The sequence below is a fragment of the Ischnura elegans genome, chromosome 12, assembly GCF_921293095.1.
Source record: "Ischnura elegans chromosome 12, ioIscEleg1.1, whole genome shotgun sequence".
Lineage (NCBI taxonomy): Eukaryota > Metazoa > Arthropoda > Insecta > Odonata > Coenagrionidae > Ischnura > Ischnura elegans.
In genome coordinates, this window is record NC_060257.1 from 25,514,045 (window position 1) to 25,540,248 (window position 26,204).

The 26,204-nt window shown below is 40.4% G+C and overlaps 1 protein-coding gene across 1 annotated transcript in view; it reads left to right on the top strand.

The window, feature by feature from the left end:
* Nucleotides 1–26,204, top strand: part of LOC124169576 (homeobox protein orthopedia-like) — a 161,341-nt gene that overhangs the window by 128,385 nt on the left and 6,752 nt on the right. The window contains exon 3 of the mRNA XM_046548217.1: nt 23,350–23,545. Within this exon, the coding sequence (XP_046404173.1) occupies nt 23,350–23,545 (196 nt within the window). The remainder of the gene's footprint in view (nt 1–23,349; nt 23,546–26,204) is intronic.

Sequence of the window (26,204 nt, forward strand, 5' to 3'; positions counted from 1 at the left end):
TGTCACATTTCCCATAAATGTGTTGAAGATGGGGTCATTATGGCATGCGATGGTCTTCCAGAATGGTATAAACGCGTGCGTGGCAAAAATCGATCTTATCCTAAGTTTTTGTTGGCTCTTTCAAAATGAGAAGTGTACCTAGAATTCAGAACAAAATATTGAAGGTACTATTTTTAATTTCACACATTGGTAGAGCGTTGGGGGTACTGTTTGGAGGGACTCCAGATCAAATCCTTGGTACAAGCTATCAAAATCCCGATGGATAATAATTGATAATAAATATAATAAATAATTCCTGATAACAATAAATGGTCTTCATTGAGATTGAGATGGGGGAAATCCTATCCGTTTCGTAACATTTCCCATGAACCTTTCGTCTAGCGCAATATTGTAATTTCTGAGTTGAAGCGCAATGTGCCTGACAGGCACAGATGTGAAAAAAAACATTATTAACACTTAGCACGGCTCAGTGGTACGTCCTTAAAGTTTAAAGCGCCATTATAAGTCTAGCCTAATCCTTAAGTGATGTATTTCCTGCTATTCATGGATCCCTTTACACGCCATCATCCTGCACCGGACCGATCCAGCAAGGCGCGATTAAACGTGCTGTTTAGGATATTAAGTATTATTATACGTAAAGTATTTTTGTCTATGAATTCTATAAGATCAGTTTTTTATTTTGCTAGCTCACTTAGCGAATAATGCTTTTATTTTGCTATACATTACAACTATTTTGCTTAATAATGCTAAATAATCCGCCACTGATCTTTCAGCATAAATGTGGAAAGTGAAAGAGTGTATATAGCATGTCAAAACAAACAGATTCTATAAGCGCCATGGGTCTATATCGCCTAGTGACGCGAAAAAATGAAAAAACACATGCGCTGAGCCTATCTGATCCATTGCGCCCGACGGAAGGTTAATGTGTTAGTAATGTGGAAAATATTGTATACGATCGTTTTTTTTTAAGAAATAAAAATGCGTAGCAGTGATGTAAAAGTCAATCTTGTCGTTAGTAATTACTTGTTATCATGTCGTTAGTAATTACTGTCGTTAGTAATTTACTACTCGTACAAGAGTAAAAGTTGGTCATTTGCGAAGAATTGAAAAGAGTGGTAGGATTTGCCCATTCCTACCGTGGTAGAATGTCGGAGCGTCCCTTGGGTACGAAGGTGTACTTTTATAACACCTTGACTATTTGAGCTGGTACCAGTGGTTTTTCAGCAGTGTCCAAGACAATTTTAAATTCTTAGTTAGAATAACCGTATAAGGTATTTTACGAAAAATCCACAGAGGAAAAATCATTCGCCTTGACCGGGATTCGAACCCGGATCCCTCGATTTCCGGCCGAGTGCTTTAGCTGGTGGCTCCGTAAAAAGTTATCACCGTGGCTAGTCCCGGTACACTTTAATAAGTCCAGAGCGAACACCTCTAGCGTTCAAAGTTCGGGCTTTGCTCTCCGGCTGTGGCGCCATGCGCACGACCTGGACTGCTAGTCACATAGTATGCTCAGCAGTCCATACCACCTTGTCCGGTATAGTCCACAAATTTCCACGGGGGAGAATGACGCCTCGGTAGCTTAACTGGCTAAAGCACTCGGCCGGAAATCGAGGAATCCCGGTCAAGGCGAATGATTTTTCCTCTGTGGATTTTTCGCACTATTTGTGCATTGCGGGTGACTCCGTAAAAAGTTATCACCGTGGCTAGTTCCGGTACACTTTAAAAGATATTTTACAGTACAGATAATAGGCATATAAATCAAAATATGCATTTATGGAGGTGGAGAAAATAAGCCTTACTTTTTTATTGGCAGGGCATTATTTTTTATCTATATCGATGCCATCTCACCTTCCGTAAATATGTGAGATACGAGGCATGCGATGGTGTTTTAGAGAGGCACAAAACGCACGTGGCTACATTACGTGTGCGATCAATATGAATAAACAACGCAGTAATTATATAATTCTATATCAAATCCAATGATCAAATCCGTACCTACATTCCAATGTTACAAAAAATCCCAAAACATCAAAGTTTTGGTACAACAGAGATTGCAAACATAATTTTTTGGTAAAGTGAATATACGGGCTTCATAAAGACATTTTCACATTTAAATTAATAAAATAATAAATAAATAAATTTTCCGACTATGTTCATTGTTTTCATTTACCCATTGCTACAAAATAAGGGATTTTTCTGTTCCTTGCGTAAGTATGAAGATATTGATGAATTTTTGGAATTTTATTGGTTGAATAGCTGAGTTTTCACAACACTAAAATTTCGTCAATCAGGAGCAAGAGTCTCGAAAAAGAAGTAGAACCGTCAGATAAAGCGATGCGCTTCTTCGCATAACCCGTGAGATAGGGAGGCGCTGAAACTCAAGTAATGAGGGTTGCGGAACTTCGCGGCGCACGCGAAAATACCTTCTGTTACACATCTTCCAGACAAAACTACATTTTATGAGATAATTCACGTGAAGAAATCGTTAAAAAAAGCTTATAAACGATATCAGTGGGACAAAAATAAAATGCTTCACAGTATGTAGAAACCGTGAAGTAAGTCGCAGAAAGAACATGAATTTTCATAATTCAATCCGCATGGTAGGTATGGTAGCAAAATCGCGCACATTCACAGGGCCATTTAAATTGAAACACATGAACTGGAATATGTGCCAGTAATTTCTAAGATGTTTCGAATTTATTTAGTGCCTTTATATATGCCTGTATAGCTATACGACATAAGCTAATTCATTATTTTATCCATCTACATTACACTTATCCACGCCTTATTATGATTTTCGTAAATACCAAAGCAAATACGCTTCGATATAACGGTATTTTGAGGGGAAATGCACCTAAGTTGGCGTTGTACGGATTATCAGACCCTGGTGATATTTATTCTTCTTATGTATGAATGACCAAGCGGTATTAGGAATGCGGTGGAATGTTTACCGTAAAAATTTAAGATAGATATCCCACACATAGCTTTTCTTTCAGTCACCTTCGCTTCCCAACTTCCCTAACATCGGGTTCCAGCTGACCCGTTGACTGACCTCATTCCCAAAACGTAAGCATACACATATCCATCTAAATTTAGAAGCAGTCTCGTAGAAATCATTGGTATAAGAAACAATTCATTCATGTGCGATGAAATAAAATATTTTCCTGAATACAACTCGGGAAAGCTGTTAAGTGCCGCATTCAAGACAATAGAAGAGCGGTGAAAAATAAACAACTCCATCTGTCGGCTGTGGCTGAGCATACTATGAGTGAACCTGGACACGACATCAAGTGGGAAGAAACAAAATTCATCGCCAGAGAATCCCGATATCTTCCTAGGATCATCCGAGAGGCGATTGAAATATCTAAACATCCTCATAATTTCAATCGAGAGGATAGCTACCAACTCCACAGTACGTGGAAGAGACTCTTCGCCCCATACCACTATGCTATTGGCCGCAAGGCGACCAATCAGGGAGAACATACACCACTGGGCTACCTATATAACGGCGGCCAAAACACGGCATAATCACTTCCGTATGCGGCACCAGCGTGGAGCGGCCGCATGCCGAAGACGTGGAGCCAGTCCATCAAAGTAACGGAGAATACTTCATTACGGATGATCCTCGCACTTGGATGGAGCTACGCCCGTGAGCTCCTGTACGCCCTGACTGACATGGAGCCAATAGAAGACTTCCTTCGCCGGACTTCCAAGGAGTTCTTTGAGAAGGCGAAGAACTCTGACATAGAGGAAATCAGAAGAATCGCAGAGGACAAGCCATCTGCCTACGAGAGACATCGAAGACCATGCTCTTCTACTGGCGAGGAGGAGGATCTTCCGCCAAAGAAGAGACGGAGGTGAAGGACCCTCAACAGGAACATCGACGGGAGATCCTCTCCGATGACGCAGCAGCTGCATAACATTACGTTGGTCAGCTAAGTGGTTTAGGCGAGAAGGCTAGCCTAACCAAATCACCTCCCCTGTCCTTTTAATCACTTCGACCTGAAGACGCCTGCTGGAATGCAGGAGAAACTGTTGTCCACAACGCAACTCCGACGCGGTGAAACCCGGAAAATTCAGCCTACATTCATTAAAATCTTTTAACGTTTGGTCGAAAAATAAATTTAAACTCCTACAATAGCCCACCTGAGCCCAATGCGAAGGTATATAAGACGGACACATCTCGGCTAATCCATTGACCCTGAAGACGATGGCAGACTTAGCCTTCGAAACGTCGGTGCAGAAAAACCCTTGGACCCGGCTGGAAACCCGAGGACTCTTCCTCCTGTTTTGTTATGGTTTATCTACTGTAGATAACGCGCGGGAGCCTCCTACGCGTAGATTCGCCCACGCATGGGTTCGCTTGCATGCGAACGGTTCACGCGAAGAAATGACGCGTCTCGTCGCGCGGCTCTGTCGCCTCTATGAAAACAGCCTAAGGGACCCAACTGCGCGCGACTGACATGCAAAGACAGAGGCGGGAGGGAGGTAAGGGGTCAAGACTCGGGCGAGGTCGAGGGACGTGGGGCCTCCTCCACGCATTCCGGTGAATGTTGGTTGGAGGCTTTCCCTCCAGAGGAGAGATCAGTGCGGACCATTCATCGTGTCGCCCCACACGGCGACGCCTATTCATTTTTGCCATCTGCGCCGGCACGTGACGTCTGCCTGGAAGGAAAGGGTCGACTCCCAGAAGGAAGGGAGAGGTGTGGGAAAATAGAGGCATTTTTAAAGAAAGAGCCGGTGCCGATCACATCCCAGGAGGCTTGTTCGAAGATCGAATTTGGGAAATTTTTAGTGATGACCAGCGGCGTCATGGAGCCGGAACGCCGTTCCGGCACTGATTAAGATAAAGACGGAGTAGTCAAATAGTAATAATGATTATTAGCAAACAATTACCAAATTCAGAATATAAATGTTAATTAAACAAAGGCATATACATTTTAAAATTTTCAGACGTAACTTGTAACACAAAAAACACATACAGTATTATTTCATTTGTAAAAAAAAGTTAAGGAAAGTGTGTTCCGGCACTGATAATTTTCACTAACTCTTGCTTTACTTTGTGGTATTCCATTATAAGTTTTCCTGGATATACATAATTACTTATACCACTTATTTTTTATATCAGAGCGCGACCCGGTTTTCAATGAATTATCATCATCTGCGCCTGAAGATGATGATAATTCATTGAAACCCGGGTCTCGCTCTGATATAAAAAATAAGTGGTATAAGTAATTATGTATATCCAGGAAAACTTACTGTTAATTTTGTCATGTCACCACTGATGATGACCACGTATATTACAATACAGGATTCTCAAGTTGGCCTCCAGATATGCTGTTACCCACCGCGCACTGAAATGTGAGACAGACACGGGGAAACGGGAGGAAAAAAATTGAATATCACGCATCACGATTTATAATATGGAGGTGTTCATTTTAATTTTTCCAATCATCGATTCTGGAATTAATAACCAAGCTCATATTCAGTATGGCTGAAGACTATCAGTATAAAGAAGACAATCAGGAATATAATGTAATCGCTGCTCACACGGCGTTGCAAGGGAAGAATAATACCCAGAGAAATAGGAAACTTGGGACCCACCAAACGTATCCCAAGGCTAAGTGGCGTAGACAGGGGGGTAGGAAGCCCCCCCCCCCCCCCCCGCCCCTCTCCCGAAATATAAAAACACAAAACAACACCTTCATAAAAGAAAACAAAATATTTAAAAATCGTAAAATTTACAAAGTATTTCTTTAACAAATGAAGTTTTTTATTATGAAAAGTGTTGAAATTAGTTTTAAACCCATTACTTAGTACTGTAACTTTTTAAAATCTCCTCTCTTCTTTATAAACAAATAATTCCAATACAATTCGAAACAAACTCTATATTTTGAAACTTAGAGCATAAAACCAACATCAAAAGCCACCATGATATCACAATTCCATTTATATCTACCACCACCACTCTTCTGAACCACCGCCATGAACTGCATCAGCGTGGATCCTGAGTTCCGCTATAGTCCTCTCCTCCCGCTCTCTTCTCCTCTCGTAGGCGCCTCCCCTTCTCTGCTTTCTCTTCCTTTCTCTGCTACACCGCCACCTTTCTTAGTCCTTATCCCGATCCTTCCTTTAAACACGTCTGCCTCCTTCAACTCTCTATACACAATTCCCCGTTTTCCTTCACAACAATCCCCCCGTCCCTCACTACCATTGTCAGTTTTAAATTATATAAAAACAATATGGTGGCTTGTTTATGTTATGTTACAGTACCCTGTTTTTCAAAAATTCGCCCCCCTGGTTTGTTGACCCGAACGAAATTCATGGCTGTGCCACTGCCACGGCTGGCTCAAAATTGAAGTAAAGCGGTGAGCGGAAGACGCTGAACATTAAGCAATAGAAAAAAACGATTTCCGTACACCGCGCACCAGAACAGCTTATACTCCGCTCCACAGAATTGATGGTTATGTATGCATAGACCGAATACGTCGTGTGAACTCGCTTCCTTGGCAATATTTATTCATAGTAATTCTCTTCTCTATACTCATTTCTCGGTTCATGGCGGATGGAAGGCACGGAAATAGTTGTTTAAATTCGCTGAAAATGCGATATTGTTTAAAATCTCTGTCGGTATAAGAATATTTACACGTTAAATGGCCGTAATAAGCTACTTCAGCGAATATGAAAAAATATTAACGACGTAAATCAAGCTCGATAGCGAAGATCTGTGAAATAGGATTTAACCTATTACGATCCGTCAAAATCCTCGTATTTACCGGTACATTTACTATTTTTCACTACCAAAAATAACCTTTTCTCCTTAACGAATGAATGGCGGCCATAAAAGTTGAATTGCACGAAAAGCACGTCAATTTCGTAGTCATTTTATAATCTTTATGAGGAAGACTTCTTGCCCATCTGATGAGAATTTCGATGTCTATTGAAAATTAATGGCGATGAAGATGAATGCACCTTTTCGGAACGGGTTCCCCATTCACACCCTATAAGATTCCATCATATGCGCCTCGGAGATGATAATCCCCCCTAGCGATCACATTTGGAACCAATCCCTCCGCACTATTTCGCTTTCTCGCACTCATTTGTTTTCCCCGAGGCCCCAACCCCACCTCCTCCACACATCTACACTCCTCCCCCCTGGCGTCAATCGCTCGAACCTATCTTTCTTCCAGACGGCGAGCGCTTCCTCAAGAGTTCTATTAGCCTTATCCCTAGTCCCAGGCGCCATTCCCCTTCTACGTCTCCCTGGCAAAGAACTGAGAAAGAGAAAAGAGGAATAGGAGAGAGGGAACATGCCTCTTCTTCTTCGTCCCCATGGAAACGAATGAGAGAAAAAAGCATCCCCTCCAGAGCTTTCTGGATCAGCGCGGCCGCAGAGCTCCCCGAGAATCAGTCGCGGTCTATAAAGCAAAACACCTAACCATTTATCAGCCGGCCTGCCATCGCTTGCCAGGGTTTTTGGGGGAGAGGAGGGATATCTGCCCCATTCAACACCCACGCAGGACGTCCGTCATTCCATTCGCCCCATTCAACCTCTCGCTACTCGTCCGCTCCATTTGCGGCCTGTCTGAATTCGTAACTCTTTCCATTCGTCTTTCACCCGCCAGCACCTCCACTTCCCCTGTCCATTAAATACACCCCTTCTATACCTCTTCTCCCTTCCTTCAGCCATCGGATCTATACGAATGCATAAGCGGAATCGAACTTCGAGTGTTTATTCCTCTATTGTTTCAGCAGAGAAATCCCCAGTCGGGCACCACAAGAGTTGTATTCCACCAAGCATTTAAATGAGTTTAAAATGGGTTTGCGTGATGGTGTGATGTATCAAATTCATAGCTTTCAATTGTTATTCCTCGCCAGTCCAAATGCATGACTGCAGACCAAAGGGACTGCATAGACGAGGTGGAATTTCACCAAACCCTAATTCTACCCCATAAGGCTGATTTCTGTTGCCACTTTGGCCGCATTTTAATCGATTTTCAAAAATGTCCGTAGTGCGGTGATGTGATTCCTACTCTCGATTCCTCCTATTCTCGGGTGCGGAATCGAGAATCGATCGCTTAAAATCGATTTTGAATCCATCGATTGCAGGAAGATAAATATTACGATAATAGACTCTAAGCTTGGGGCATAAATGCCACCAAACACCTGAGCAAATGTGTACTGTACATTACTAATTTATAAATTTAAATTTGAAAAGTACAGTACACACACAAAGTATTTATTATTTTATTAAAGCTCAGGATATATTACTAAATTAATAGCTCGCTACTTTTAATAAATATACTTTTTGGGCCACTGAAGTCCCTTTGTTATTTTATTCCATTCATTTCTTAAATTTTAATGACAGCAATGCTATTGAGAAATCAATATCCTAGCATGAATAACCCTTCGCTGCATTTTTTATCATGTACTTATGAAACTTTGCACTTATTGCCAGTTATTTCTGAAGAACACAATTCTTCCTCACTAGCGCATGTTGTATCAGATATGATACACAATGTCGTATTACTATGTGGTTATCGAAGCAGTCAGTAGTTTCCAAAAGTGACTAGCTTCTACTTATGTTGAAGGAAGTCAGCTCCCCTCATGTGAAGCGAGTAAGAGGATTTACCAGAGTGATATGTACATATCTATGGTTAAGCTCTAACAACACATTACTCAAAATGTTGCCGGTTTGAAACAGGTATCTTAACCAAAGTTTAATAACACTAAAAAATAAAATTCAAGCAAAAAACAACCCTTTGGTGGCTAATGCATGCTTCTTTCTCAGTTTTATGAGTTTTTGATTCTTAATTATAGCGGAAAATTTTTCAAAAATTAATCGATTTTTTGCTCTCCTGAAAAGTTGCTATTTTTGAGGTACGTGTTCGTAAAACTTAGCCATCGATATGTCCCTATTAAAGGGACGGGCGCCAATGGCTAGTTTTTAATGAGTATGTGAAATGAAAACATTTTATGGAAAAAAACTGTGATACATATTTTCAAACGTAAAAGTTACCTATAATCTATACCTAGTGGCGGTACCAGTGGCGCAGCGTAGGGGGGGTTTTGAGGGATAATCTCCCCCCAGAACTTAGATAAATTTTGAAATTTAATTCTTTTTTTAATTGGATAAATATTACTTAAATAATAGCGTAAGGATTAATAAAAATATCCCTCGGAAAGCCTTAAAACTCACCACTGTGAACCATTTTTCATAAATATTTTGTGGGGGAGGGCAACCGTACCTCCCGCATTCCATACCCCCCAGTAATAGTTGCTCCTAAAACCCCCCCTAGCCTTAATTCCTAGCTGCGCGCCTGTGCCATAAATGTTAAAAATTTTCCTTAAAAATTGAGAAATAACAGAAAGGGTTTTTAATGTAGTAATTGAACTTTTACCGATATATTTTATAAAGAAAAAATTGTTGGTACCTATTAATAAATTCATGCAGTTAACGGATAATGACGAATACAGTAATCAATGGAATAGGGAGGGTAAATTTTTCTCGGGATTCCCACCGGGTTACTGTTTTTATAACGGCCAACGTTTCAAGTACGTCTCGGCACTCGTCATCAGGGCTGAATATTGATTTATTTATTGATTTATTTGCAACCAAACATTAAATAAATCAATATTCAGCCCTGATGATGAGTGCCGAGACGGTACTTGAAACGTTGGCCGTTTTAAAAACATTAACCCGGAGGGAATCCCGAGAAAAGTTTACCCACATTATTCGCCGGGAAAGCATAAAATCATATTTTAATGGAATAGGGAATAGATTTGAAAGAATTTGAATTGGAATCGGAATGGAAAAAAAGTAGCATAGACTCATCCCAACACTGGAGTAGTTCAGGGTGGAGAGACGGCTATTTTGGAGTCATCATTCCTTGCTCACGATACTGACCATCCGTGGAGCATTTATCTATTCGCCATGCCCTCGCTGGCTCCCCAGCCAAGGCAGCCGCTCCTATCATCGCCGACTGCCTCCCTACGGGGTGGGCTGATATATTGTTCGTCGTTATAGAGTAGTGGACAGGAAGGGTGATGAAGCGTTGGAACCTGTCCAAGGAGGACAGCGCAATCACAGTAGCCGTAAGGAGTCGATCAATATTACTTTTCGACTCAGATCAATGCATAGTGTGCATGTCTCGTTTTTGGCACTTTTTTCTCAAAGTTTCTCGGAAATTTCTGAAGATAGGAATATCCAAACACCATCGGGGTCATTGACTCAGACACGAGATCGCAATCCATTGCAAGAATTCGATAGATGGAAAGGAAAGATAGGTTGTGATGGAACTTTTGGTGGAGTAGAGTGGTCACCGTCCCTTTGTTTTTCACATTCTATCACAATCGGCAATTGTAAGCGGTTGGTTTCACACAAAACCAAATCTCATTATTGCCAACCTTTCAAGCTCCAACTCGGGGCTAATCCTCAGGGCTGCTGGAGATGAGCAACGAGTCGGAGCTTGAAACGTTGTTTAAAATGTAGAATTTAACCCGGTGGGAGACCTGAGAAGAGTTTACTTATATTATTCGTCGGGAAAGCATCAAATCTCATTTTAATCTCACTATTTTTTTTTACTTTTCTGTAAAATATCTATGTGAAAATTGCTAAAACTACTAAATTATTGCTAGATTTACATTACATTGTAATAACACAGGGCTTAAATTAGATTTTATGGAAAATTTTGAAATTGCCAATACCCCGGATGGACTTTGTAATGATGTTTTATTTTGTACTGACTCACCTTTGTTAAACTTAAGCATCCCCATGACGTCAAAACCCTGACCTTCACTCACGCTCCTCTTGTTGTATGCCTTCTGGTTTCGGCCTTCACTCATTTGTTCACCTAAACTCTTCCCCCTCCCACTCCCTTCACTCTAATTCCATATACCCCCACCTCCTACCTCGGCCTCTGAATAAATACAGAAAGACTGCCGGTTGGATTACCTTGATAATGACACAAAGTGTCGAAACCATGGTCGGTCGTTAGGTGTGAAATTAAACAGTGTGGAAATTACCATTTGTGTTTTTATCATGGATATAACAATATTCCACAAAATCAAGCCTGAAACTATTTTATACGTTCGAAAAAGATTAATTTCTGTAAAATCGGAACTACTGTAACTCCGGAAAAATGCATCGCGGCAGCTCAGGAACTCGACTTCATACCGTGCGTGCGACAGTTTGCGGTGATGCCAGAGTCCTCTAGATTGCTCTCTCAACACTACTCTCTCATTTATTATATGGCAATAGTGGAAGTATAGTGGAAGGGAAAAAGGGCAAGGGACGGCCCCGAATGAGTTATATAGGACAGGTTATAAAGGATGTAAAAGAGAATAAATATGTAGCTATGAAGAGATTAGCGGATAGGAGAGAGAAATGGAGAGCTGCGTCAAACCAATCTTAGGATTGTTGACTGATGATGATGATGAATATAGAGGACTCTGGTTAATGCTTTCTTTAACCGTTTACAGTCCAATATTCCATTTGGGAACAGATTTACAAAAATTCATGAAAATTATACTTCTTATCTGTGATTACTTTTATAGCTTTTATTGTTAAAAAAAAAAGTATGGAGGTATTTTATGAAGTAAATCTCATGTCTTGTGTATACATTGGTCGTTGATTGTACCTTTCCAAAATAGCTTATTATCGTCAAATCTGTAGTGAGTATTTGATTTTTTCCCTACACTCGCCCTACAGCATCAAATACTCATTTATTCAGAAGATCAATATGTATTACATTGTTAAACTTAATTTTTTCGATAAGTGCACATATATTTTTCAAGCCATAGCAAAATTTTGTGGCGTGTTCCCAATTTGGAACATGCTGAAAAACGCATTTAAAAAAAATTTTATTCAGGTTTTCTTTCATAATATCTCTTAATTAGCTGTAAAATAAATGGGATACGCAAGAAATTATTAAAAATTAGTTAGTTACTTAGTTAGTTCGGTCTTTAAATGGTCAAATCTCCTTGTTGAAATTCATGGCAAAATTACCGCAAAATTTTGGAACGCGCAGTTTCGTATTCAATATTTTGTGCTTTTCATACGTCTTCTATTATTTATAATCGTGATTCTTGGAAGAAAGATCCACTGAATGTCAGTGCGGAAGGCGCACGTTCAAAATCTGTACCGGTGAGTCAAAACTCACCCCAACCAGCTAGTCTACAAAAAGAAGTTGAAAAATGGCGCATGTGTACCGTTGGCTGTGTTATGAGTTGTTTGTGTGAAAAAAGAAACTTAAAACTAATATTTGAGAACAATCCGTTGTTGGTCCGGGAATTATTTCAATTAATTTCATTTATTGGCATTTTATTTTTATTTTTAATTATATTTTTATTTTTATTTTTTATTATTTTTTTATTATTATTATTTTTTTTGAAGTCACAATAGAAGTGGCTGTAGTGAAGCTTGCCTTTTTTTTGGCCATTCGGGATGAAAAACTTGTTTGTGAAATAAAATTGAGAAGTGATCTCCCAATAAGACATCGATGCGGCCAAGGCTATCCTTAAATCATCAATAATATTGATAAGGTTACACTGGTCCCCAAACTCTTGTCAAGTCATTTTTCCCCTGCGCGCTTATTTACGCACAATTCTCGCCGCTGAAGAGGTGGTATATGTACACACCGGCAGCTGGCCCCTTACAAGGCATAAAGCCTGGGCCTTCGGATGGAAATAATCTGGACTAGATATAGTTGTTGCCGCTTCCGCAGCACCATTTTCACACTAAAAAGAATCGCTAGCCCCGTTCCACCCCAGGTTTCCCTAATTGTTTAAAATTAAACAAAAATAGGGCATGGTAATTTCACGCCTTTTTGTTCAGTGGGACCATTCCCGACTTCCGATGTCGGCTAGATTTAGTCTTCTTATTTTTAGTGTGCACTGCACGCGCTCACCAGTAGCCTAAACTAGTAATAGTGTTTTCTGTAAGTTACCACCCAAGCAGAAAAGCTAATTTTTCACTGAGGGCTTCATTTAAATTCATTTCGCATATATTTTATCGTATCGCATCGTTTTATATAAATCGGCCTCGTATTACCACGTTCACAAAACTGCAAGCTATATAATGTGAACGCGAAAATTCGCATTCGCGAAAATCAAGGAATCCTACAGATTAAGCCGTGATTCACTAACATTGGCGTAAGAATGATTGCCTGGAAAACCGAGGTTCTGTTATGTCCTCGAAAATAATGTTCGGCTATAAGGTAAGGCGAGGAGTGGTCGGATGATCGCGTGTTTTTTCCTCGGTCTCCGAACGGCCAGGGTAGGTGGCGGGGAGAATGCCCTATAGCAACGTGGACGCGAGGAGAATAAATGGAGTCATTGTGGCCGAGCTCTGCGGCGCGCCGAAAGGGGAAGCAATGGTTGTGATTCCCCTCTCCGCAGTTAAATCATGCATGAGGGGGTGGTACGGGGGGTGTAATGGGGCGAAAGGAAGGGATGAACAGTTTGTGGTTAAGGCAATAGGAAGAGGGGAACAGGCGGGGGTAGAAAAAAAAGATATGAAGCGGGATAGGAAAACTAGCATTCCCTGGAATTACACATTAGGGTAAACGCGTAAATACAAACAAGGGTGAACTCCTAAAAAAAAGTGCAATATCCACTCACTAATTGTAAGTGAATCAGTCCAAATATTAGTTTGGATAGGTTAGGATAGAGCTTACCCCGAACTAAGACAAGGGGGTCTGAATTTTCACAGTATGTAAACGCGTAAATGCGAACAAGGTTAAAGCCCTAGGAAATTGCAATCTCCACCCACCCATTATGTGATTCAAACCAAATATTGCTTTAGATAGGTTAAGATAGAACTCGCCTAGGACTAAGACAAGGGGATCTGAATTTTCACAGTAAGTAAACGCATGAATGCGAACGAGGATAAGGCCCTTGATAAGTGCAAGCTCCACTCACTCGCTGATTTAACCCAAAGACTGGTTTGGATAGGTTACGATAGAGCTCAGCCCGGACTAAGACAAGGGGATCTGGACTTTCACTGTAAGAGAACGCGCAAATACTTACGAGGGTAAAAAAAGTATAATCTACACCCACTCACTAAGTGATCCAACTCAAAGATTGGTTTGGAAACGTGAGGTTAGACCCCACACCGGACTAAGACATGGGGATATGAATTTTCACACTTGAAGGGTAGAGAAGCCATTTCCAAGAGGATTTTGTGGCACTGTCTTCATGTAAAATAAGGAAAACATGAAACTCGACTCTTTGAATATAAAATGTGAGTATAAGGGATAAAATAAACAGGATAGCTACCAAAGTCTTTAACCGACAAATTTAAACAAATTTCCTGTTCATAATCACAACTTCCACGTTTAATAATATATTTAAGATTTCTATTCGTAGCCTAAATTCGTAAAAATTTCTCGCTAATCTTTTTTCGACTGAATTCTCACTTGATGTGATTCAATGCTAAGGTTGATTGGGATAGGAGAAGGTACAGCTCACCTCAGACTAGGCTTAAGTTATGTGAATTCCTTACATTAATGGTATGGTTTAACCTGGTCCTATCCAGCTTAAGAATAATAACATCCAGTGGCAGTTAATATTAGAATAAATGAGGAAATAGTTACAAGGATAGTGCTCTTCTTGCGATTCCACGTAAATAATTTTTTTTATTGAGGCACAACTTCCATTTCGACCGCTAGATTATCATCGATTACAATACAGAGCAGAGAGTCATAGGACCACCCCAGAATTTTAAAATTGTCGCCCGCTCATGTGATGCATTTTTTTCTTTAAAAAAAATCCGTTTAAATGCTTAGTAGGTCGTGAACGACCAATGCGAAATGTAGCCGAAATATGAATAAAAATACTTCCCTGAACAAAAATTCCGTATGCACAGGGTTCTCCTGAACTTCCTTATAATGAACTAAATGTATTTCAGGTAAATACGCCCGAAGTCTGCCCCAAACTGTTTGAGAGAGGCCCGTTGTCGTATCATCCGTTGATGACTATGAATCACTGAAACCCACTAACTTCTATCGTGTACTAATTTTGTTCGGTATTATGCACCTTAATATTTCCAAGTTCATACTGCAAAATTGGAGTACCATCAAGCATCAGAGGAAAGCTTTAATCATTACGTTCAATTCAAGGTCGTACCCAGGACCATAACTAGGGGTGAGGCAAGCCATTGTCTAAGGAGGGGGCAAGCCATGGAATTTATGAGATTATTTCCTACAAAAAAATGGTTTTATTTTAGTTACATATATTATACTAATGTATATAATTTTTCGTGTGTTTAAGGAAAATTTGTTGAATACTTTCGCTTCAATTCAGTGCTGATTTTGCTTAAAGACTTTTGTAATTTTTGCAAACTGGGTAGGGGAAAGAGGGGCAAAACCGACCGGTTAACTTTTTTTTATTTAAAACTTGATCATTGTGTCGCTAATATTCTTTTAAATGTAGTTAATAGTAACATTTATACGTATAGGGTGTAGAACATTAATGTAAATGCATTTTATTATAGTGATTACATATATTTATGATTTTTTTCAAACATTGACAAAATGACGATTTTGCCCCATAGGTGGGGCAAAACAGACACCCATTGAATTTTGCATTTACAAAACTATTACTGTACAATTTTGAAAGATTTATTTTACAAACTCTTTTAACGTGTGTGATATTTCTTAACAGGAAATAGTAAATTAACAATATGTGAGGTTGGATATGAACTTACGTACATAAATCACAAATGACATTGTCATCTTCTTCTTCACAATTTGAACACTCCTCGTGAGACCACCCTCTGCACTTCAAGCATTGCATTCAACCCTCTTTATTCTTGGAACCGGAATACAACTCATTGCAAAATTTGCAAGCCTCCTCGTCTCCTTCGTCAGAATCATCCCTATCTTTAAGATAATCCAACCTCTGTCGGTCCTGCCCCACTCTCCGGTGACGGTTTTGCCCCTCGACACACAACATCAGAAATATGTTAATACAGGCGTATCCATAATCAACTACTCGGCTACACGGGCTTAAAACACAACTAAAAACACTAAATTATCATATTAACTTAACGTAGGTAAATCAGATCGGCATTATTGCTGCCAGATCCAAAACAAACGTAATAAAAATCATTAAGAAAACTGTATTAAATTGGAAAAATTCACAGAGACTAAACGGCGGCCACAATGCAAACGAAAATAAGCTCGATCTGCTGGTAATGGCAACCACTTCAACTAGCATATAATGTTGCTAATTGAAAGCAACAACAACCGGGTGATTTTAAAGGGGTCGGTTTTGCCCCACTCTCCCCTACGCTCATGGTTCAATCTACATCTTTATGAAAAAATATGGAATAAAAAAGTATTCTCACAGGATAAAGAATTTTTCGCCAATGTATACAAAAGCTGAATGAGACGGATAAGCTCAAAAGCATAGACACGCATGAACGACGAAAGAAGCGGAGAAATTAGGGTTGGATATGTTCGAAATGAGATTCTGGATGCATAAGGGGGGCGCGCGACCCCCCTCGCGGGGCTGCCCGCATTACCAAACATTGCAGAACCTCATTTGTGAATTTTTAGCATCATAAGATTAAGCATTGTCTTGTATCTGCTTCTAATCAATTATGAGAAATCTACCTTAAATTTTGCATGCAACTTGGTTATTTTTCATTACGATAAAAGTATAGGTAGCTCAAAATTTCTTTTGCGACCCCCTTCAGTTTTTTTTGCGTCCATTACTGGTGCTACAAAATAATGATGATCAAATGGATAAATAGTGCGAGTAATGTGGAAGTGTAAAGGGGAATAGGAGAGATGTCTTTTGAGAAGAATATGGAACAACTGCCCAGTGAAAGCAATCGCTGAAGGATGACAAGTGGGATGGGAATAATGACAAAGGATTGTCTTGTATTAGATACATGGAACAGGTGATGAAGTATTTAGAACGATAAAATTATGGAAGTATTTAAAGACAAGTAATTCGGGGATTTGAGTGGAGAGCTGCGTTAAACCAATCTTAGGATATCTGACTGATAATGGGTATCGTGAGTTCAAAGTGTCTCGTTTAATAGAATTAACGGCGTCACTCGCTAGGTCGACTCATAGCACGTTTCATTTTTTCAATTTTCAATTGTACATGAAATCTGCTTTAGGAATTACAAGCCGTTGGAAATTTTTGCCTTTTCATGAATGGGCAAGACTTTTTTTTGCTATTTTGCGTAATATTTTATGACCGTGTGGTTTGCATGTGCCGTTCCTATTGCATGTTGATCACCCCCTGCCAAACACCCTAGAGTGGCTCGCAGGGCATTATGAAGTTTTGGAAGCCAAAAAAATCGCTCTTCTTCGACGTAATTTTCAATGCTCGTCTGAACAACGCATGCCTTTCCTCTCCTTAAACCGCAACTGCAAAAGTCCTCCCTTTTCATCGCGCTCATTGGCTTCTTCCGACGTCATTCGCAGCTATCTCTTAAATTTCTCGCCGGGCTGATGTCGACTGGAGTTTTACCAGTAACCGATTGGAAATCCCCTAAAAAAACAAAGGAATTCAACTGGAGGATGGAAACTGACACCTACGCAATCGTATTTTAGATACTCACTCAAAGCTCCCGTTTAATGAAGCTCAAAGATTAAATATTCCATACAATAATGATAACCGCGATTTTTTGTCCAACCTTGATTATTTACTATCCTTAAAAATCCAGAGTATTAAAGATGATGTCGAATAGGCTGGATACACAAGAAAAACCGTTTCCATGGTAACTGTTAAGTGCATTCATAAATGTTAGCGTGGCCATAGTTCAGTAACTAAGGAGTTGCGACCCCATGTTTAAGGACAAATAATACTTCTCAGCCCTCCATAATGTTGGCTAAGTTCTAACAACACGTATCTCAAATTCGGCCGGTTTGAGACAGGTATCTTAAACAAAGTGTAATAACTTTAAAAAAATAAAATACATACAAGCAAAAAACAAGTCTTTGTTTGTAAACGAATGCTTCTTTTTCAGTTTTATGAACTTATGGTTTTTAATTTCGATGTACCACTACAAAAAATTAATCTTTTCTTTGCTCACCTGATTTGCTATTTTTGAGGTACGTGTTGTTAGAACTTAGCCATCGATATATCTGTTACGTAGCAGAAACTGGACGCACTTTCTCCTTGGGCTGCATATACACTGCGCTCTACACCGATATTCCAAACCATTCGTGAAAACATATCGGCAAGAACGTCGAGGGAGAAATGAGAAAGGATGGAATGGAAATTGGACTAAAGAGAGTGGGAGATGGTGAAATTGAGACGAGGGAAACGGAGGAATGGACCAGTGGAGGAACGGCGGAATCCCCCCCGACTTCAACCCTCCTATTATTTATTGCTGGCCGTGATATTACTGGGATCACTAGCGGGGGTTTTCGGAGGGGTTGTTCACACCCTTCCCTGTAATTAGATTGGGGATGTATGGGGAGGAGTTCGGGGGGGGGGTGTACGTTAGGGGGTGGGAAATTGGTTGTGGAGAACCCCTGTTTGCGTTGGTAGGGGTTCGCCGAGCGCCGGCGACGTCTGGCGATAAAAACGGAGCTAATCCTTTGACCATATAACACCGAAAGGGCGACACACGATATTTCGACCTCTGGTGACGAAGTCGGCAGGGATTTGGCCGGAGGAAAGAGTGTATACGTGGGTATGAGGAAGGGTAGAAGGGGGGAATATCGTATTAGCCAAGGGTTGCCCACGCTCTTCCTATAAAAACGAGGGCATTTTGGCTTGGGGTGGGGAAAAAAATGACGGCTTTCAAAGACGCTTCGCTCAGTAATGGCACAACGCGCATATAACCGTCTTATGGCTCGTTAAAAAAAATAGGAAAACTTCTAATATTTACCATCTACAGGCTCCCTTTCGTAGGTACCACCCCAAATGTCCTTTATTTGTAAACTATCAGGCCACCCGGCGTTGCTCGGGAAGGATAGTACCCATAGAAGTGGGAAACTTGGAAGTTAGAATTCATGGTCACATGGCTGGATTTTTAGATAAAGGAGCAAAGCAGACATAATGATTATGTAACAGCAAACAATTGCAAAAAAATAGTTCCGACCACCGCTCACAGGAACAGCTTTTACGAAAATTCCACAGAGAAAAAATCATTCGCCTTGACCAGGATTCGAACCCGGATCCTCCGATTTCCGGTCGATTGATTAAGCCAGTTATCGAGGCGTCATTCCTTTCTGTGGATATTTGTGGACACAACTAGACTAAGGTTATCACCGTGGCTAGTCCCGGTATACTTAAATTAAAAAAATTAAAAAACTTATACCCCGCTCTACAACACTGATCACAATATATGTCCGTCCGTGTGTAGACCAAAAACGTCTGGTGAACTCATACCCCAGCAATAACGTTTGCACCAAGAGGATTAATAGTTAAGTGTAGAATCTGTTGTAACTCATGTTCCACTTACTATTTTATTTTCTTATGAAGTAGTACAGTGACGTGCACGATACAAGAACTTAATCAATCGACAAAATGTATATTATAGCATCATCGTAACTTGCATGCCTCAACTTCGATACCGTAACTTGGATACCTCAATGGATCAATATAGTTATATCATATTTCTTTTGTTATTGCACATATGAGAAATTGCACACTCTAACAGAATCCTATGAGTTATGTTTTCCCTTTGAGCGCGTCAATAGGTGTATCTACCCGGCAGGATGTCCAACCACAGAAGTTTTATGACGCGACGCAAAAAAGTCAATGAGAAAACGACGCAAAGGACACGTTGGGCACAACCAAAAGTAGGACAACGGACTTTCGGAGCATGAGATATACCTACGTACCAACTATGGTTGCGATATGGTTTCTGCAGGAAAATTTCTTACATTCATGTTAACATTTGTGGTATTCCAAAATTCCATATGCATCAGGCATCACGACAAAGTTTAATCTAAGAAAGTGAAAAGCCCCTTTAAGTAACCTTGCTTACTCCGTCTTCACGCGATTGTTTCTTAATATGGGCCAAAAGACAAGGGCGGATCCAGGAAGTTTTTCTGGAGACTATATATGGAGAATTATATTTGGACTCACAGTATTAGCTTTTTCTTGAGTCAACGGCATATATTATGATGACGTTAAGAATGTCACTTTTTTAAAATGAGAAAAGTAAGATTACTTCAAACCCTTCCAGAACATCACTGCGACTACCGCACACCAGTTGGCCAACTCACTGTTGGCCAAGATCACTGCGAGTTGACCAACTCGGCCACGTATCGCATTGTTAAGACAGAAGACGTGCCTACTCCGGGTATCTATCCGCCTTTCTCCCCCGACGCTTCCCTCATGGCTAAAGTGACCTTAACTGTCCGTCGTCTCATTCAAATACCATACCAACATGGGCGTACCCAGCGAGGGGCAGGGAGGGGGCAGCTGCCCACCCCCTTAGAAGCAAAAATCGCAAGTCTTTAAGCAAAATCAGTACTGAATCGAAATGAAAGTATTCTACAAATTTTCCTTAAACCCACGAAAAATTATATATATTAGTATAAGATATGCAACTAAAATAAAACTATTTTTTCAAGGAAATAATCTCATAAACTAATAATGCGCTGTTATCTTAAAATGTTGGTTTCATTCACCTTTTCCATGCTAAAAAGGCACAACTTGGCTTGCCCCCCCAGTTATGATCCTGGGTACGCCCTTGCATACCAAAAATTAGTCTGGCGGCCCTGCACATAGTCTCGTGGTCCCCTATCACATAGCGCTACTCCTCACAATAACCCTACCCCGCCTCACTAGGACACACATTCAGTGTGTGTACACATGTTCCCTAGCTCGAGTCGAATTCATTGGACGTGATGCGAATCAAATGTGCTTACACATCCCCCGCCCCCTATACCCCTGTCCTTATTTGTGAATGGGGCGACCCCATGCTGACCTGGTTCCCGCAATGAGATTGGCACCGCCATAAATCTTACGGCCCCCCACCCAGGATGACGCCCTCCACGACACACTGGGACTAGCCTCGACTTAATTTCGCTACCAAGGCTCAATAACCATCTAATGCGGCTTCTATACACTTGGGGTATATTACGAATCGCATTAAGAGGACCTCCCTCTCAGCCTGCCGTATTTTGTCTTTTCTGTTGACGTCAAAGAAGGATAGTCAGCAGAAAAGCCCAAGCAAGGATGGCAATGGGACTGCATAGGCCTCGTTCACATTACGATTGTCCGAGCGATCGTCCTAACGATAGTTGGCCGAACTAGTCGTGTGAATGCATGTCCTGACATTAGTTGACGTACTTCCGAACGTTGCCACTTTACGATGGTTAGGCGCTGTGAGACCGGAAGAGGAAGCGACAAGAGAAAGACGAAAAGCTCGTGAAGCTCTATTTTTTCATGGATTTGTCCTAGGAAGGAAGAATATGGGCGGAAGAAAAATTAATCGGTAAATACACGTTGAACGCAGTAATACCTTAAGCCTGCATATCTCAACAGCTTTGCTAATCGTCGATTTCCCGTTCACTTTAGATGTCAGCACTAGAGGGCAGCACAGGTTTTAACAATCGTGGTGTGAATGCACGATAGTTCCGACAATCGCTGGAACAATCGTAATGTGAATGAGGCAATAGAGGAGGCCCTATTCTATCACATAGAAGGCTGATTTCTGCTGCCACTTCGGTCGAATTTTAATTGGTTTTCAAAAATGTCCGCGGCGCGGTTACGAATGCAATGCGATCCACTTTTGCATAATAATATTTTCCAATATATGTCTGTAATTGCGAGGAATATCATTGAAAAGTTATGAATTTAATAGATCACATCATCATATGCATACATTTTGGTTAATACCCCTTATTTACCCAATAATAACCCAATGTTGCTTCGAAGCAACATTGAAAATGTATAAATTTTCTGCTCTACGTAGGAAATATCTAAACTACGCATTATTTTGTGGTGTAAATTGTAATGACGAAATATTTAGCTGCAACGATAATGTTACTTGAGAGCAAAATTTTCAAGTTTTCACAATGAAAAATCTTGACTTTTGATTTAACCCTGAATCAGCTCCGGGTTAGAAAGGTTTAAAACCTTATTTCCCCGTGTAACTCGGATCAATTTGTCCGTCAGCGACACGGATGGCGACTTTTGTAAACCCATTTAAATGCGCATTGAGTGACAACACATTTAGAGGCGACTTGAGGATCCTCCGTTATAATATTCGTGCTTCTAAGCATGCGACCAACAATGAAATGCCATAATGCGATATAAAAATGACGGGTCAAATGCGTCATTTTACCCGACAGAGACGATAGCTATGTTTTAAGAGTTGTTTATTTCGATAAAAATTTTTATTTCCATTAAAATTAATAATTATGCAAAAGATAAGAATACAATTCCTTAATTAGTTCAACCGATGAAGGTGAAGGTAGGTATTCCTCAAAAAAGAAGAGTCCTATTACAGTTGGAAATCTTTATAGGCGTCGCATTTAGGAAGAAATTAATTAGGTAATTGCAAATTATTGCTTGGAAAATGCCAAAAAAATCGACATACCGCGGCACTTTCTCTCTCCTCGGTTCATAAGCATGCCTTGTACATTCCACATGTTGATTGCCGAAGTTCAACGAAAAGCATAATAAGCTTCATTTAAATACAAATTACGTTGCAATCGAACCAGCAGTCGCTTCACTGCTCCCCTTCAAACTCGGGCGTCTATACTTTTTAAATGGACGGTATTTTATCGAACGGCCCCGACCATGGGCGAAGTTCATAGTTTCATGCTGGGGGGCAGAAATCCTGCCGGGGGTTTAGGGGCCACGGAATATTCCCCAGTGAAACGGGGGGGTCCTCGGGGCCCTCCCCTGGAAAATTTGTTAACATTAACCTCTGAAAACAGCATTTTAAAACTAAAATGTTTTGGCATTATTACTCGGTTAATTGAAGGCGGGAAAAATAACAAAAAATATTAAGCATCGAAGTTTATTTCATGTCCGAATAAATCACTTGTTTGCAACTACATTTAGTATCCAACATACTACAAGCTTTTAATTTAAAAACAAAAATAAATGAAAAATTCATTTGTAATATAATCTAGTTAGGGTGCCAGGCTACCCCTGCCCCCTCCGAAACTAAAAAAAATTCGGTGGCGGCGGGGTAAAATCCTCGCCAGCCAAACAAGAGGTCGCGGGTTCGAGTCCCAGCTGAGAAGGCAGCCCCTACTCAGGACGTGGTTGTTATTGCACGTGTAAATGTTATCTTGTTGAAAACCACAATGTAAAAGGCAAATGTGAGCTATTTTCGGTGGTGTGGGAACAAGTAAAATTAAATGAAATTCGCAATAGATCGTACACTCACGGCAGTGCTGTCTTGGGTTTCAGGTGTGGTTCCAGAACCGCCGCGCCAAGTGGAAGAAGAGGAAGAAGACGACGAACGTGTTCCGCACCCCCGGGGCTCTGCTTCCGTCGCACGGCCTCCCGCCCTTCGGCTCCATGTCCGACGGCCTCTGCTCCTCCGCCGCGGCGGGCATGTTCGGATCGCCCGACACTCGCTGGGGAGTCACCGGCATGACCACAGGTCAGTGACACTATCCCACTCGCTTGAATAGACCGTGCCTCGATGTTTGCCCAATCAAGGTACCCTGGTGAACAGTGGCGTAACTAGGAATATGCCTTGGAGAGGATGGGATGGCGACCCCAGGCAAAATCTGGTAATTTTTTTGAAAAATGACATGCCTGGTACTAGCGCAGCGGGGGGGGGGGGGGGGTTTAGGGGATAAACCCCCAGAGCTCAGAGAAATTATCAAATTTAATCCATCTTACTTAATTGGATTGATATTACAAATAGAATAGAGTAAGAATGGATAAAATACCCCTCAGAAAGCCAGTAAAACTCACCATTTTGAACCATTTATCTTAAAATTCCGCAATGTATTAATCTCGCACCTTCCGCTTATCCTGGCTGGTATTCCATACCCCCACACACCCCGGTATTACTTGCACCTAAACCCCCCCCCCCCCCAGCCTTAGTTCCTAATTGCACCCCTGATGCCTGGAAATGCATTTTACATAATTTTGGCTCTAGATATTGAAATTTAATCAGATGTAGTTTTTATACGCCAAAACTAGACAATAGCTTTAAATATTTTTTATTTCTCTGAGGCTTTGGAGGGATCTATCCCCTTATCCCCCCGAAGTTACGCCACTGCTGGTTAAAGCAGTCCGTTGCGTAAAGTGTGAGGATATTATGAAAACAATTAGCCCAGAAAATTAGCCCTCTAGCTTATCCGAGCAGTATAATGATATCTCCTTGATATCATTTTATGCAAAAATACCGAGTTGATGGGCCCATTTTCAAAAATTCGTATTTATTCAACTGCAAATCAAAAATCAATAAGATTTATTTATGCAAATGAAGAGGAAGTTTCAATTTTTTCATGACGTGTGATAGCAATTTAATTAAATAAATTCAATAATTTGTAATAGTTAGTTTATGATAAGTATACATGTGATAAATGTTCAATGTGGCTACCGTTGGTTGCACGGCAAACACCGACGCGGTAGCAAAACTCGTCCCACACACGCGAAGGCATATTTGCTGTTATTGAGGGCACGGCAGCAGTGATCCGCTTCTGTAGATCGTTCGCAGTGATTGGTAGAGGCGAGAAGCAGTAGCGGATACAAAAAAAAACTCAAGGGGGGGCGAAAAAGATATTTTGAGCTACCTATACTTTCATCGTAATGAAAAATAATCAAGTTACAAGCAAAATTTAAGGTAGTTATATTTCAACTGATTATACGCATACACAAGATAATGCTATCTTATGATACAAAAAAGTTACAATTGTTGTTCTGTAATGTTCGGCAATGCAGTTAGCCCCGCAAGGGGGAGGGGGGCGCCCCCCACTGGCGGGACGTAGTAAATAGCGTCCTTCCCATAACTCCATAAGAAATAGTAGTAGGGTGCGAGATCAGGAGAACCAAGAGGCCAGAATTACACAACCAGGTCACATTTATAATTATAAAATAAGTATTATAAACTCACTAAATGCTACAAATAATTAAATGTAATTAATATCGCACAATATTTTCAAAATTCTTAGAAACTTCCTCTTTTCATTGGTATAAAACTTGTTAATTTTGGATTCGTACTTGAATAAATACGAAGTTTTGAAAATGGCGTCTCGACCATAATAATAATATTAATTAACTCTGGGTACAATACCCCTGAGAGTAGCAATTCAGCATTAGTGGTGTGCATCAAATATTACTTTGTGAAAATCCTGTTACTCATGCGCACTCAATATACATTCTAAACATTTGTCAGGTGTCTTATTTTTACAAGCACGCTGACACTAAAATATTCCAGTATTCCCAGGCAAATATTCGTGGGAACCAAAGTACAGGGCTAGAGTACAAAATATCCCCGAATAAATCTCTTCTTAAAATCCCCTGGCACTAAAGTAGCTATAGAAATTATTATTGAAGATATTTTACATTTCTGATGCCATTTAATGTAACTGAGGAATAGAGGTATTACCTCAAGTATTACCTAACACCAGAGAGCTAACCTCAGTGTAACCTTAGCAAGCTTCGTTTTGAAATTGCTCCACTATTTTCTTTACATTTTATGAGTGTTTTTATTTAATTGCTAAAAACGTATTTGCTTCTGGATTATAACCTATGGTACTTTTCTTGATTTTGGAGAGTAAACCTTTATTAAAAACCAATGAAATCACAGGGAAAGTAACTAAGCACTAGTAACTCCATTTACTCAAGCCGGTGACCTTGTGAGCTCTGCTAACTTCTTGTTGAATTCATACGGCGATTTTACAGGCTATTTTATCAATGCATGCTTTTAACTGCCACCATCCAAAATTATAAAATAACGGCGAAAATTAACTCGCTGAAAATTGTAAAGGGATAAAAATTTAGGCTTGTTCGATGGATTGAACAGTCGAAACCATTGTCGATGGCAGGCATCCACAATTTGTTTAAATGGTCAATGGTCACGATGTTTGAAGGTGTCACAGTTAACACCGGTCAACTTAATGTCGATAATCACTCGCTTTTCGAGGGTTAACAATTGTTTCCGTACAATATAAACAGCATTTTATGCTCCAAATGTCGTTTAAAGCATTATCAAAAGTGTTTCCTACTTAAAAAGTCAATATTTATCTCATTTACGTTAAAGGAATAGTAGACAGCGGTAAACATTAGATGGAATAAAATAATAA